At 56.9% G+C, this 12315-nt stretch overlaps 4 protein-coding genes across 4 annotated transcripts; 1 reads left to right on the top strand and 3 right to left on the bottom strand.

Annotated features, from left to right (window-relative positions):
• Positions 1–188: 188 nt before the first annotated feature.
• On the bottom strand, positions 189–1276 carry LIA1 (deoxyhypusine hydroxylase; the record flags this gene model as incomplete). The annotated part of the gene is made up of 2 exons (XM_071064482.1): positions 189–702; positions 780–1276. The coding sequence occupies 2 exons, from the start codon at positions 1274–1276 to the stop codon at positions 189–191; spliced, it is 1011 nt and encodes a 336-aa protein (XP_070920583.1).
• A 458-nt stretch (positions 1277–1734) lies between these two features.
• Positions 1735–3571, bottom strand: MFIFM68171_09062 (XPG domain containing-domain-containing protein; the record flags this gene model as incomplete). The annotated part of the gene is made up of 2 exons (XM_071064481.1): positions 1735–3295; positions 3348–3571. The coding sequence occupies 2 exons, from the start codon at positions 3569–3571 to the stop codon at positions 1735–1737; spliced, it is 1785 nt and encodes a 594-aa protein (XP_070920582.1).
• Positions 3572–4131: 560 nt separating this feature from the next.
• Positions 4132–5703, top strand: PRS1 (ribose-phosphate pyrophosphokinase 1; the record flags this gene model as incomplete). Its single annotated transcript, XM_071064480.1, has 2 exons — positions 4132–4390; positions 4469–5703. The coding sequence occupies 2 exons, from the start codon at positions 4132–4134 to the stop codon at positions 5701–5703; spliced, it is 1494 nt and encodes a 497-aa protein (XP_070920581.1).
• A 2482-nt stretch (positions 5704–8185) lies between these two features.
• Positions 8186–11371, bottom strand: MFIFM68171_09060 (polynucleotide adenylyltransferase; the record flags this gene model as incomplete). Its single annotated transcript, XM_071064479.1, has 1 exon — positions 8186–11371. The coding sequence occupies one exon, from the start codon at positions 11369–11371 to the stop codon at positions 8186–8188; it is 3186 nt and encodes a 1061-aa protein (XP_070920580.1).
• Positions 11372–12315: the final 944 nt, after the last annotated feature.

Here is a 12315-nt window from a genome sequence, read left to right as displayed (position 1 = left end):
AAAGGTGCGGTACATTGAGCAACTTATTTAGTCGAGTGCTAATAGTGCGATACAGGTGGACCATGAACAACTGAGCAACCTGGCCAAGTCATGAAAATCACCGCCGAGTTGCCAATACCCCCTCCCCGGGAATCTATAACCATCTAAGAGCATTTTGAGAACCAAACGCCGATAATACCAAAACCAGTTCAAGCAGTCCCCGTAACTTCGGGAATCAGCGCATACTCGGCCTCGTTGCTCTTCTCATACTCGGCCATGTCCAGCGCCACAATCACACTCTCGCGGACGACGGCCTCCTTATCGTGCAGGAACTTCTTGAGCGTCTCCTCGACACCCTCCTCATCACCAAGGCTCCCCAGCGCCTCAGCGGCCTCGTGCCGGACCATGCTGGCCTCGTTCGTATCGCTCAGAGCGGCGGTGAGAGCGGGGATCGATGCCGGATGTGCTAGTTGTCCAAATACGAACGCGATCTCGTGCCGGAAGAGGGCCGAAGAGTCGGAAAATCCCTTGGCAAGAGCGTGAACGGCTGGAACGGCGGTGGGGAGGTCGGGCGGCGAAGCCAGGTCGCGGAGGGCAAACATGGCGCGGTATCTACGGAAGAGCGGGAGCGACGTATCCATCAGCGTCTTGCCCAGCTCCTCGACCGTCTGTTCCTCCTTGCCCTGGGGCATGGGCGGGGCCGGATCGACCGAGGCGAAATCGCTGCATCGCAGAGCATAGTTAGCAAATCTCAACCCCTTCTAGGCCAAAAATAAACATAAAAAACCACGAAAACCAACCTCTGCTTCAATTTCTCCCCCTTCTTCCCTTCCCCGTTCTCCCACTCGATCCGGTCAATCGCGATCTCGCACGTCTCGGTCACCACCACCTCCTCGCCCTCCCGGTCCCGGAACCTCCGGAGCACCTCGAGGCTCCGCGCGTCCCCGAGCGCCCCGAGCGCCTCGGCCGCCTCGTGCCGGCACATGGGGTCCTCCCGGACATCCTCCAGCACCGCCGTCAGCGGCGCGATCGCGTACCCGTTGCCCGTCTGCCCCAGGCAGTACGCCAGCTCGTGCTTGAGCAGCGCCGACGGCGACGCGAACCCGGCCGCGATGGCGTCGATGGCCGCGCGCGCCTCGGCCGACTCGGCCGCGTTTTGCCGCGCCAGGTGCTTGAGCGAGAAGAGCGCGCGGAAGCGGACCGGCAGCGGGGTGCTCCCGGCGCAGAGGGAGGCGCGCAGGGCGGAGATGGTCGCGAGGGTTGAGGGCTCGGCCGGGGCGGGGGTCGAGGCGGTCATCTTTGTGGCGTGTTTCTCTTTTATTTGCTGGGTTTCGTTTTTGGCGGTTGTGGCGTCGTGTTTTCTCTTTTTTTTTCTTCGAGGATGGGTGTCGGGGAGGATAATTGTACTGTAACGGTATGCGAGTGGGAGGATGTTGGAGGGGCGGCTTATAGTGTATGGTTCGATCTGCCCTGCTACCCTGAGGGACAACGCGGGGTGGTTCAAAATTTTTGGAGGGGTCTTGAGCCCCTGATAACGATAAGCATAAAGTAGTCCGACATGCTATATAACCCTTACCCTACATTCACTCTGGATTGAAGAGGAGCAAGGGGCAGGCACTTGCAGTTAGGTTCGGAAGCAGAAAGTCGTTGCCATTGAAGTTAGTTTGTATTATTATTGTTGTTGTTGTTGCGAGATGAAGAGAGACTCTATCTAATATGTGACTATTCACCACAATCCACCAACGTTGCTTTCACCTACGGCTCGCATCTCGACAGGAGATCAAAAGGGTTGTTGGAGCGGGCTCGAATCTGACTTTCTCCAGCGGACGACATTGACTTCCTTTTCTTATTCTTCTTGGTCTCCTGAGGTTGCCAGATAGATTTTATATGCGGGAGGATGTCTTCAAAATCCGCGCAGAGGGTCAGCATGCAAGCCAGGCCCCCTGCCTCCCTGACCAGTCGGAGAGTGTCCGCAAAATCTTTGGGCGAGGGGAATTCCGGCAAGGGGGGAACGCGCGACAAGAAGTTTGTGAGCTCCAACAGGGTTGGTGACAAGACTCCGGTGTGGTGTGATGCAAATTGTAGTATTTGCTGGAGCATCCTGAGTGAGTAGTAGGTCGCCTGTGCCTGGGCAAGAACATGGATAAAATCCCAGGAGCAGACGTCCAACCTCCCTCTTGCGTCTTGCATCAGGACCTCTAAGCTGAGAGGATAACCTCTGGCGCGGTCCATAATCATGGCGATTTCGTGGTAAATAGACAATACTGCCCAAACAACCTCGGGTTGGCTCACACTAGCCTCGATTCTAGATAGAAGTGCTATAAGTGAAGCAGCAGTTTTATCAATGTCAGGAGGACCTGGAATGTCAACACGCACTCCCGAGGACATGGATTGCAGTCTCCTCATTTCTGTCACCAGGGGTATCACGCCGCCTCGGACAGTCTGTAGGATTCCGTACGCCAGTTTTCTCACAGGTTTGCTTGCTTCCCATGCGCTCGTCCGAGATGGGCAGTCGAGTAAGAAAGGCAGGAACATCTCTAGCTCAGAATCGGTGTCCTGGCGGTTCTCTAGCGCTCGGGTTGCTACCCCGGAGGTACTAAGAGACCGGAGAGTAATCTCCGAGACCCGCGGGTCTAGAGTCGGCGCTTGGCCTCCCTCGAGATTTAGTGCCACTTCCGGGGAAAGATACGGCTCCATGAAGTCGGTATACTCCTGCCGAGAAACCGAGACCGCCTCGCCCTTCTTAGACCTCTCAATGGCTTGTTCAAAAGTCAAATAGGGGTCCTTGCTGATCTCGAAAGCGAGGTAGGCGAGGCCTGTGTCTGGTTTGAGGGACAACCGCCTGCACAGATTCGAGGGTCTGTATTGCAGGCCAATGAGCCTGTGTCTTTCCATATCTACATCAATGTCCGAGAAAAAGATGACGCCACCGTCTTGGCCAAGGTCATAGATGAGCAGGTCGGAATCGGATGTGAGTACCCATCGGGCAGAATGTCGGACATGATGAGCGCAAAACCAGTCGGCCTCCCCGGGAACTAGTTTGACAAGGTGCCGGTAGGTTGTCGAATCCTTCAGTGCGCCGATGACGGCCGGGACAAGGAAGGGCGGTGGCGGCGGTTTCGCCTTGTTTTCGCCGGGCCAAGAATGCGGAAATAGATCAACCTGAGCTTCGCCCGCACGGTGACGGTCGCCCTTAGGCACGCCGGCTGACCATGCTGAATGATATTTAACTAGTTCCTGAGACGATTTGACGAGCCGTTGGAGTCGCTCGGGTCGTTTTGTGCTTGGCAGATAGCTGTCGAAGTATATGGCAGAGCTGAAGGGACTATTAGCTTTGGGCTTGGGCGGTTTCGAAGATATTGATGTACACAGATAGGCCGCATTTCTGAATTTTGTCAAGCCAGGCCACGGCAGTTCTGCCGAGCAAATCGTAGGACGGCTGCTCAAAGGGGGTTGTCTTGCGTGTTTCCCTCGAGCAGAGGCTCAGCACATGATATGCCAGGGCTGGTCCGTCTACGACTGCATTGCACGGTTCGATGACGGCCCTCTCTGCGTAGGGTTCTAGATTCCGCCGGAGATGAGGGATCCCCATTGCAACTATTTGGCCCAGTCTCGAAACTGAAGTAAGAGCACTGATAGTGGTGGCAAAGGAAAGAAGAGGAAGCGAAGGAGGGATGCACTTCGTTTGCCGGAAAACTATCCCATGCGAGGTACCCTAACCCTAAATTTGGCGCCCTCTTATTGCTCAATTGGCTTTGTTCTCGACGAAACAAATTGGCGATTTACACTCCAAAAAGATCAGCCCTAGCTGCACAGAGGGCCAAATTTCCATCTCCCGAACATTTGCTCTGTAAGGCGACCGGCACTACCACAAACCGCTGCTCCTTGCCAGGATCTATCGACCGACCCACAACGCGCCTTGAAAATTCATTGAAAAAGAGCCCCTCCTCGCTGCCAGTCCGGCCAACCCCACTCGCTGCGGCGCGGCACAGACGGACGCCACCAGGGGACCTTTTACCGACTTTCTGTGTGGCCCACTCTCCTGCCAGTGTTTTTAACTTCGACTTTTTATCGAGGGCGAGGAGGAAAATTTCCCTGTTTTCTCCCACCACTGCATCCACACGGCAGTCAGCAGCATCAACCACGAACAGCATGCGCGGCACCCTCATCTTTGCGGGCAGCTCGTGCCCCGACCTCACGGACAAGATATGTGAGAATCTGGGCATGGCGCGGGCCGATGCCGAGCTCACTCAATTCTCCAATGGCGAGACGAGCGTACGCATCCTCACCAGCGTCCGCGAGAAGGACGTGTTTGTGGTGCAATCCGGCAGTCCCAAGATCAACGACACAATCATGGAGCTGCTCATCATGATCTCTGCTTGCAAAGGAGGCTCTGCAAACAAGATCACAGGTACGTAGCACCGATGACGGACATGGCGGCCGGACCGTCGCGGATGCTGACCGAGGCCTTATTTCACCCCCCTTTTAGCTGTGTTGCCCTATTTTCCCTACAGTCGCCAGTCCAAGAAGAAGTCTCATAGGGGAGCCATCACTGCGAGGATGCTGGCCAATCTGCTTGGGGTCGCGGGTGTCAAGCACGTCATCACGGTCGATCTCCACGCGTCCCAGATGCAGGGCTTCTTCAAGTGCCCCGTTGACAACCTCCACGCTGAACCTCTGATTGCCCGCTGGATCCGGCGCAACGTGCCCAGGTGGCAAGAGGCGGTGGTAGTGTCCAAGAATGCAGGCGGCACCAAGAGGGTAACCTCGCTTGCCGACGCGCTCAAGCTCAACTTTGGCATGGTCACGACGGACAAGAGGAGGGGCCCGAGCATGAACGGCAGCATGCTCACATACTCGTTCGACGGACTGGAGCGGCAGCCGGTGCTCGATCCCATCAGTAATCAGGTGCGTACCAACTCATCGGAGCCTGAGAATGGAACCCCCTCTACAGACTCGCACCCGGCGGCGGATGCTCAAGGATCACCGCGGCGCGCGAATGGCACTCACACTCGGGCCCCGGGCCACGCCAAATCTACCCCCAAACGGTCGCAGACCACGCTGTCCCAGTCATCCGTCATCGATGAATTGGATGAAGAAGCAGAGACGGACGGCGCAGAGTATAATGACCAACGAGCGCACGAGGTTACACACGGCCGGTTGATCCAAGGGCACATCGTGCCTGACGATTTCCCGTCGCCGGCTGTATCCGCAGCGGATACCAGCATCCCGGATGAGGACCCAATGACCATGTCGCATGCCTCGTCTTTTTTCGCCCCCCAACCGCACGCGCTGGGCGGGACCGGGGACGCCGGGGCCAGCTCGGATGAAGAAGACGACATCCTCAAGGACCCCAAGGTCGAGCGCATGATCACGCTGGTGGGCGACGTCAAGGGACGGACAGTCTTCATTGTCGATGACATGATCGACAAGCCCGGATCGTGGATCGCAGCGGCGGAGACTGTTGTTAAGCGCGGCCGCGCTGACAAGGTCTACTGCATCGCCACCCACGGAGTCTTTGGCGGAGACTGTCTGGAGCAGATGCAGGCGTGCGACTGCATTGATACCATCGTCGTGACCAACAGTTATCCCATTCCCGAGGATAAGGCGCGTAACGCCAGCAAGTTGGTGGTTCTCAACCTGTCGTTCCTTTTGGCTGAGGCGATACGGCGGAACCATTATGGCGAGTCCATGTCGCCATTGTTCCAGCATGTCATGGATTGAATGTTGGTATCTCATTTTATCTTCTATCTTTTTATTCTATTTCTTTTTTTTTTTTTTTTTTTTTTTTTTTCGGTTTACGTTTCCCTTGTCTCTTACTCCTTCCATCATTCGCACAGAGCCTCCTGGAAGTGGGCGGGCAGTCTGGTTAATAAGCGTCGGCGTTGGGCGATACGGACAGCGATGCTCCTCATTTGATGCGGCGTCGGGCACTATGGATACGCAGTAGACGGTCGCGAGCAGTCAGGTACCGAATTGACATGCTATGGTCGGGACGGGAACGCACGAGTGACTCGAGCCAGGCGTTTCCGCTGAGCTTTGGGCCCTTTCCCGAGCCCTTTACGTTTTGCACGTCCCCAACGATGCTGTCACTTACGACGGCAGGAGCATTGGCCCAACCCAGGACATGCCTCCTAACGGAACGTTGGTAGATTGCCTGTCCTTCGGGACTATCCGAGATAGAAGGCCATTTGCCCAGCTCTGATGCAGAGTTGCTTCCGCAAGGTTGGTGGGCAAGGGGCAAGAGAACTCCTCGGTACATGTCTACCCTAGTCTTTGCCGGGACACGTCTGCGAGTAGTTGTGCTATGCTAAAGCGTGGCGCTTGGAAGGGCGACGGTAACAGTATGTCACATCCAAGGTCATATCCCAGGCTCCCAGAGAATTTTGTGCCCTCAATCATCAGCTGCCACGTCTGCAACAAGTGCCCCGCGATGTATAAGAGCTGCAATGAATACAGTGTACGAGCACAAAAAAGGCGGTGACAAGGTGCTAACCTGGGTATGCGGTACCTTAGGTTATGAACGTTAAAAGTAGGGTTCGGCAGCCGTTTCCATCCGTCCCACCCTAACTTTAGTAAATACACTACATTGTATTTCTCTCCCTCACTTATACATCAACGGCTGCTGCGGCACGGCACAGCCCGGGTTCCTGTGCAATCGTTTCGAAACGCCCTTGGCCGGTCCCGATAGTGGGCCACTTGCCGAAGATTCTATCGAGATCCTCGACGACGCTGAGAGCCCCGGGTTAGGGGTTGACGAGGTATGGAGGACGGCAGTGAGCAGCGGCTACGTAAGCGCACGAAAACTAATCATAAACACGAAAACGGAGCTCGAGACCAGACGGACGATGGCGCCAGGTTCGAGGCGAACGAGACTGCGAATGAGCAGCCAGCACGGCTCCGCGCGCACGTCGAGGCCGCGGAACAGCAGGCGCAGCAGCAACAGCCACCGCCTCTTCAAGACCAGGAACTAGAACAACTGTTTCTACTATCTTGACAACGACAAACAGAACTTCTACAAGAGTACCTCCTCCGCCACCCAAGCCTCGCCCCAGCTTCAACCCCAGCCCCAACTTCAACCCGAGTCCCAACCCCAACCCCAACCCCAACCCCACCGCCACCGCCACTGCCACCACCGCCGGGCGAACAAACCACAGAAACGGGAACGGCAGCAACGGCAGCAACGGCAGAGTACGCCGGCCGCCCGGCAATCGTCGACTCGCTCGCGCACAGCGTCGAGCGGCTCTCCAGCACCCTCGCCGACCTGACCGCGGCCAATGCCCGGTTGTTGCAGGACGTACGAGTGCGAGACCAGCAGATCGCGGACCGGGACCAGCAGATCCGGGCGCTGAGCGCCGAGAATTCGCAGTTGCGGGGCGAGGTGGCGAGGTTGAGTGGGCGGTTGGGATGGGCCGGAGGGGAGCAGGCAGCGGGTAAGGGGGGCGCGGGTGTGGGGAGACGTTAAGGGTGATGACTTATTGTTCTTGGTGGTGGTGGTGGAGGAGGAGGAGGCGGAGGAGGAGGACGAGGGCTGGTTTGGGAGTTGAACGGGAAATAGAAGAGGACGAGGTAAAGATACCGAAATGGTGATGCTAGACTGGCTCGGCTGGGTCTCTCTTTGCCTGGCTACCGGCATGACGAAGTCATTCGTGTGCACATGCGTAGTGCTTTGATACCCGGATGTCCATATCTTGGATTCTTGGTGCTTTGCTGGTCTCGCGAGACGGACGTGTTCGCACAAGGGAAATGGCTTTCATCCATAGAATATTAAAGAAGATGGCATCCGAGCACGAAGGATCTCGTTGCAATAGGGGGCTGATAACAGAACTGCCCTCCTAGGTAGTAGGTAAAGAAGCCATGTCGAAATACAACAAGCAGTCGGGACGCATAGTATCTAGGGAAACCGATGTAACGAACAATGCTACAATTCGTCAGATGGACCCTGGCGAATTTTGCGATCCGGTGCCTATTGAATGCTCACGAGACGTCCGCCTACACCAAAACATGCTCAACCAAACGCAGATAATACATATGTACACAGCAATTACATAGCTGCTGTACATCGTTCTAGACCGTTAAAAAGGTCCCAGCGGATAAGCAAATGAAATACGGCCTGCCTTCTCTTCCACCTCAACCTCTCTATTCCGCACGCCTTCAAAACACTCTCGAAAACCGAATCCCAAACCTTTACTCCCAACCGCCACCATCATCTTTCCGTCCTCCCCTCCTGTTGCGCCCCTTCCAGCCCATGCAACTCGTCCAGCAGCCGCGCAAACTGCTCCCGTTCCCTCGCTTCCTCAGCGGCAGCCACATCCTCCAACAAATCCTCCTGCCTTCCACCACTACCGCCTTTCCCAGCGTTCCTGATGATTCGCCATGCACGCCGAAACTCATCCCGGATATTCACAATACCGCTGTGGGTAACCGTCCTCGCGACGTTGTGATCCACCTCAAACGGATCCTCAATCGCAAAGAGGTAGCGGTACCGGACCTCTTTCACTTCCTTCGTGCTGGTTGGAGGGGAGTTGTGCTCGGAGACAGCAGTATCAGCATTGCTGCCAGCAAGGAGATCAAGGTTGTTGTTGTTGTTGTTTGTGGGAGGCGCGACACCGGCCTTGATCTCAATCACCGTCTTCGCGCCCGTCCACCCTTTCTTTTGTTTAGTGAGCAAACCCCCATGGGTCCTTAAGCTGATCACATCCCTGCCCCAGTCAAACCCTCGACAAGGGACGGTGCTCATCATATTGCCCTGGGCGTAGTACTCAAAGAAGCCCCTCAGCAACTGCCCGACCGATTCTCTGTTCTGCGTCAGCGCATTGTCGCGGGCCAGACGCTGGATCTCGGCCTCGTCGCGCCAGAACTGGACATTGCGCCCCCTACACATGACGGTCTCCTCTTCCTGGGCTCCGGTGCGGTGTGGGTCGTGGGGAGGGGCTAGTTGTTGGAGGTTTGGGCAGACAAATGGCTGGGCGATGTTGACGAGGTAGTGCAGCATCATGAGGACGTAGCCGTAGCTGCTGAGGGTGCCACGGTAGGGCGAGTTGATGCGCCGGACTTTGGCCCAGTGTTTGACGAACAGGACGAGGGGCCGGACGCGCGGGTCGCAGTGCGAGTAGCAGCGGAGTAGGAGGGTGTTTTGGAGCGCGAGGTGAGCGGAGAAGTTGATATCGCACTGGACGCCGACTCCGGACTTGGGGAACTCTAAGCGATTGTGGAACGGGTCGCGGGGTTGGTTCGGTGACATGGAGGATGGGTCACCAAGTAGACGAATCTCGGAGAGAAGTGACGCCATATCTTGTGGTAGAGGGACGATCATGTCTAAGAGGGGATCTGCAGACGGGGATCTGGCCATCGATGACCGCAGCAGCTCGGCATAGCGTCGGACTTTGGCCGCGGTCTCTTCCGGATACACGCCCTTTTCGAGGCAAGTCTCGTACTCTTGTGCTAACTGCAGGCTCTTGTGCCTGCGTGTCACAGCCCGGAAGCTGATGGTGCCGTAGGGTTGTGCAAACCTGTCCACTTCCTCTCGAATAGCATGGCTCCATATGCCCTTGACATAATGCTCCGTCACCATGGCCAAGATGGGGTCGGCACTGGAGGGCATATCGTGACCGCCCAGCTCCAGTAGCAACCTCAGACCCCTGGAGCAATACTTGGCGGCAGACTCGTGCTGGCCTTGCGAAAGGAGCAGGACCTGAATGGAGGGAACTTTTTTCAGCTGCTCTACGGCAAACTGCAGTTCCTTCTGGTAACCAAGCGGGTCTTGGCCGTAGTCGGCTTTGTTTTGAATAATTCTCCAAGCCCTAACATGACTCAAAGCCAACTGCTCGCGTGACTCGTCCTTTTCTTTGATGCGTCGGGACTCCCAGGTCATGGCCAGAGACTCTCCCTCGACCTGCGAATAAACGCCGAGCAAGCTGCGGAAACCAGACTGCGAAGTAAGGTCGTACCGGTTGAGAGACCGGTAGCTCAGCAATCTCTCCCGCAGCTTACTGTCGGCGAGGCCGTCGACAAAGGCCAGGCAGAACTTATTGAGAAGCTTGAAGTCGTCCTGCTTGAAGTCGGCAGAGTTGGAGTTGGTCAGGTCGCGGCCGCCGAGTTTCCGGAGGAGGCGTTTGGCGGCACCGTAATAATTGGACAGGTTCCGCGTCTCGCCCTGTTTGAGTGAGTGAAGCCTCTGCTCCCGTGTGAGGCTGTCCTCCTGAGGCTGACTATCCTCGGCCGGGTGAACTTCGGGTTCCTCGTGAGCTTCGTCTTCTTCCGACTCTTCCGTAGCGCCTCGTTCCCATTTTGCCCTCTCCTCCAATAGGGCCAGCCGAAGCGCCTCAGGGGGTTTTTCGCAGACCTTGATGATGGGGACCCTTGTCCGGGAAAGCAGCCGAGCGCCTAAGCCGATGTCGAGGAAAGCTTTTTCCACGAGTCTGGGGATCGGAGAGCCTGGGGCGTCAGGCTGGACGTGAGACAGCGGGGAGAGAAGCCCGAGGTCCATGTCGGCTGCCTTGGTCGCGAACCCAGAGGAGAGGCTGCCGAAGCACTTCAGCTGCACGCTCTCTGGTGGGAAATTGTGGAAGCCGTTCTGGGTCTCGTGCTCGGTGATGGCAGATCTGGCTACGTTTTCGATCATGCGACGGAAGGCCTCCTTTTCCATGATGTCGGCGGGTTCAATCTCGGCATCTGCGATGATGGTGTGGCAGAGGCCTTCGAGCAACTCAATTTGTGCTTTCATCTCCTCGGGCCGTACATGGTACTGCCTCCCGGGGCTGTAGAGGCCGGAAGGGCCCTGTCTCAGGTGCATGGGCGAGGGGCCATCAAAGGACGGAGTGGGCGTATGATACGGCCCCCTCGGATCGCCGTGCTGCATCTGAGGCTGTCTCCAGTCGAATTGGTCGGGCCTTGGCATGGGCCCATGGTACGAGAGGGAAGATTGATGCCGGCGCTGTGGTTGAGATGGTACGCCTGACAGGGGGGCGTTTGATGCGGCATTCCCTCGGCTGGGCGGGCGGAAGGTTGCCGAGTGGGGACGTTGAGCTCTAAGGTGCCCTCCGTCGCCGCCGTGTTGTTGGCTTGGATAAGCCGGCGGGCTCGCGTAGGATCTGGCGGATTGGGGAAACTGAGGCCTCGTATCGACGGGGATCGAGAGCTGGGCGGACATCTGGCGGCGCTGGGCCTGGTTTGGACGCTTCCGGGATGGTTTTGACGAGGCCGGGACGGCGTTGTTGATCGGCGGCGGAGAAGGATTCGCCGGGCTGTCCTGGCCGGCCAGAGGGGCACCCTGTGCCAGCGGTTGAGGAAGGGTAGGCTGATGGTCCGGGGTCTGCTTCTGAGAGTTGCCGAGAATGAGGTTACGCAGACGCTCTTCAAGGGCGCCCCCTCCCGCCTGTCCGGCTGCCATGTTGACGGGAGTCTGCGGTAAAAGGGCAGGTGAATGTCCCTGCCGACTTGCACGGGAAGGATGAAACTGTCGCCGACCGACAGGCCAGATCCGTGGTCGGCACAACGGATGGAAACGTGGCCAAGGTAACGGCAACTTGAGAGGCAGCTTATGGTGGATGCTGTGCCGGTGCCACAGCTGCCTGTAGGAGAAGGGGAAGAAAGGACTTTGCCGGCGGCTACACAGGAGAAACCGAGAAGGACCCCAGGCCAGCCGTTGAAGTGTTGGCCGATGGCGCCAAGAAACGGCGAGACCGAGGGGAGGGACAAACAAGCACAACCTGGAGCTGCACCGGACCGGTCAGCTGCTGCCAGGGTGTGCTAATAGCTGTGTAAACAAAGAGAGAAGCAGCCAGACGCTGGCTTCGACTGATGACAATTAGCAAACGGCGACGGTTTGCTCCCGTTAGCAGTGGAGTTGGTTAGACCCCACCCCTCGCAACATCCGGCAGGCTTTCCACAAGTGCGACACCAAGGTCCCCATGCCGAGCTCACGTCGCAGTAGGGCGCTCTGGGTAGTAGCGCAGGTGGGATTCAGGGGAAAGCACCAGAATGGAAGCCTGCACTTGATTTTTGAGGTGCAACGAGAGCTTGCTTGGAGCTCCGAGCTTAATCGTGAGCTGCAAGCTGCAAGTCAATCGCTCCGGTTGGGTCGATCTAACTTTACCGTAAGGTAAGCACGGTAAGGTACCTTACCCAATGGAGGTGTGGGACGCATCACGTGTTTCTTGGCGCTTATTCTTTTCTGCTCATTCTCGGTCACACAAGGATGGAATAGAATGTGAAGTAACATGGGCGGAAAGGGGCGGGGGCCTGTTGCCTCACGAAAAATCATTGAAATGAGGTCAGCATCAGAGTGTAACATAGAGCCATGATCCTGGGTGTTGCACGAGATTGGTGTAAACA

Source organism: Madurella fahalii (assembly GCF_045866475.1).
Source record: "Madurella fahalii IFM 68171 DNA, scaffold_5, whole genome shotgun sequence".
NCBI classification, from domain to species: Eukaryota; Fungi; Ascomycota; class Sordariomycetes; order Sordariales; genus Madurella; species Madurella fahalii.
Note: the sequence above shows the minus strand (reverse complement) of the source record. Positions and strands in the feature narration are given on the sequence as shown.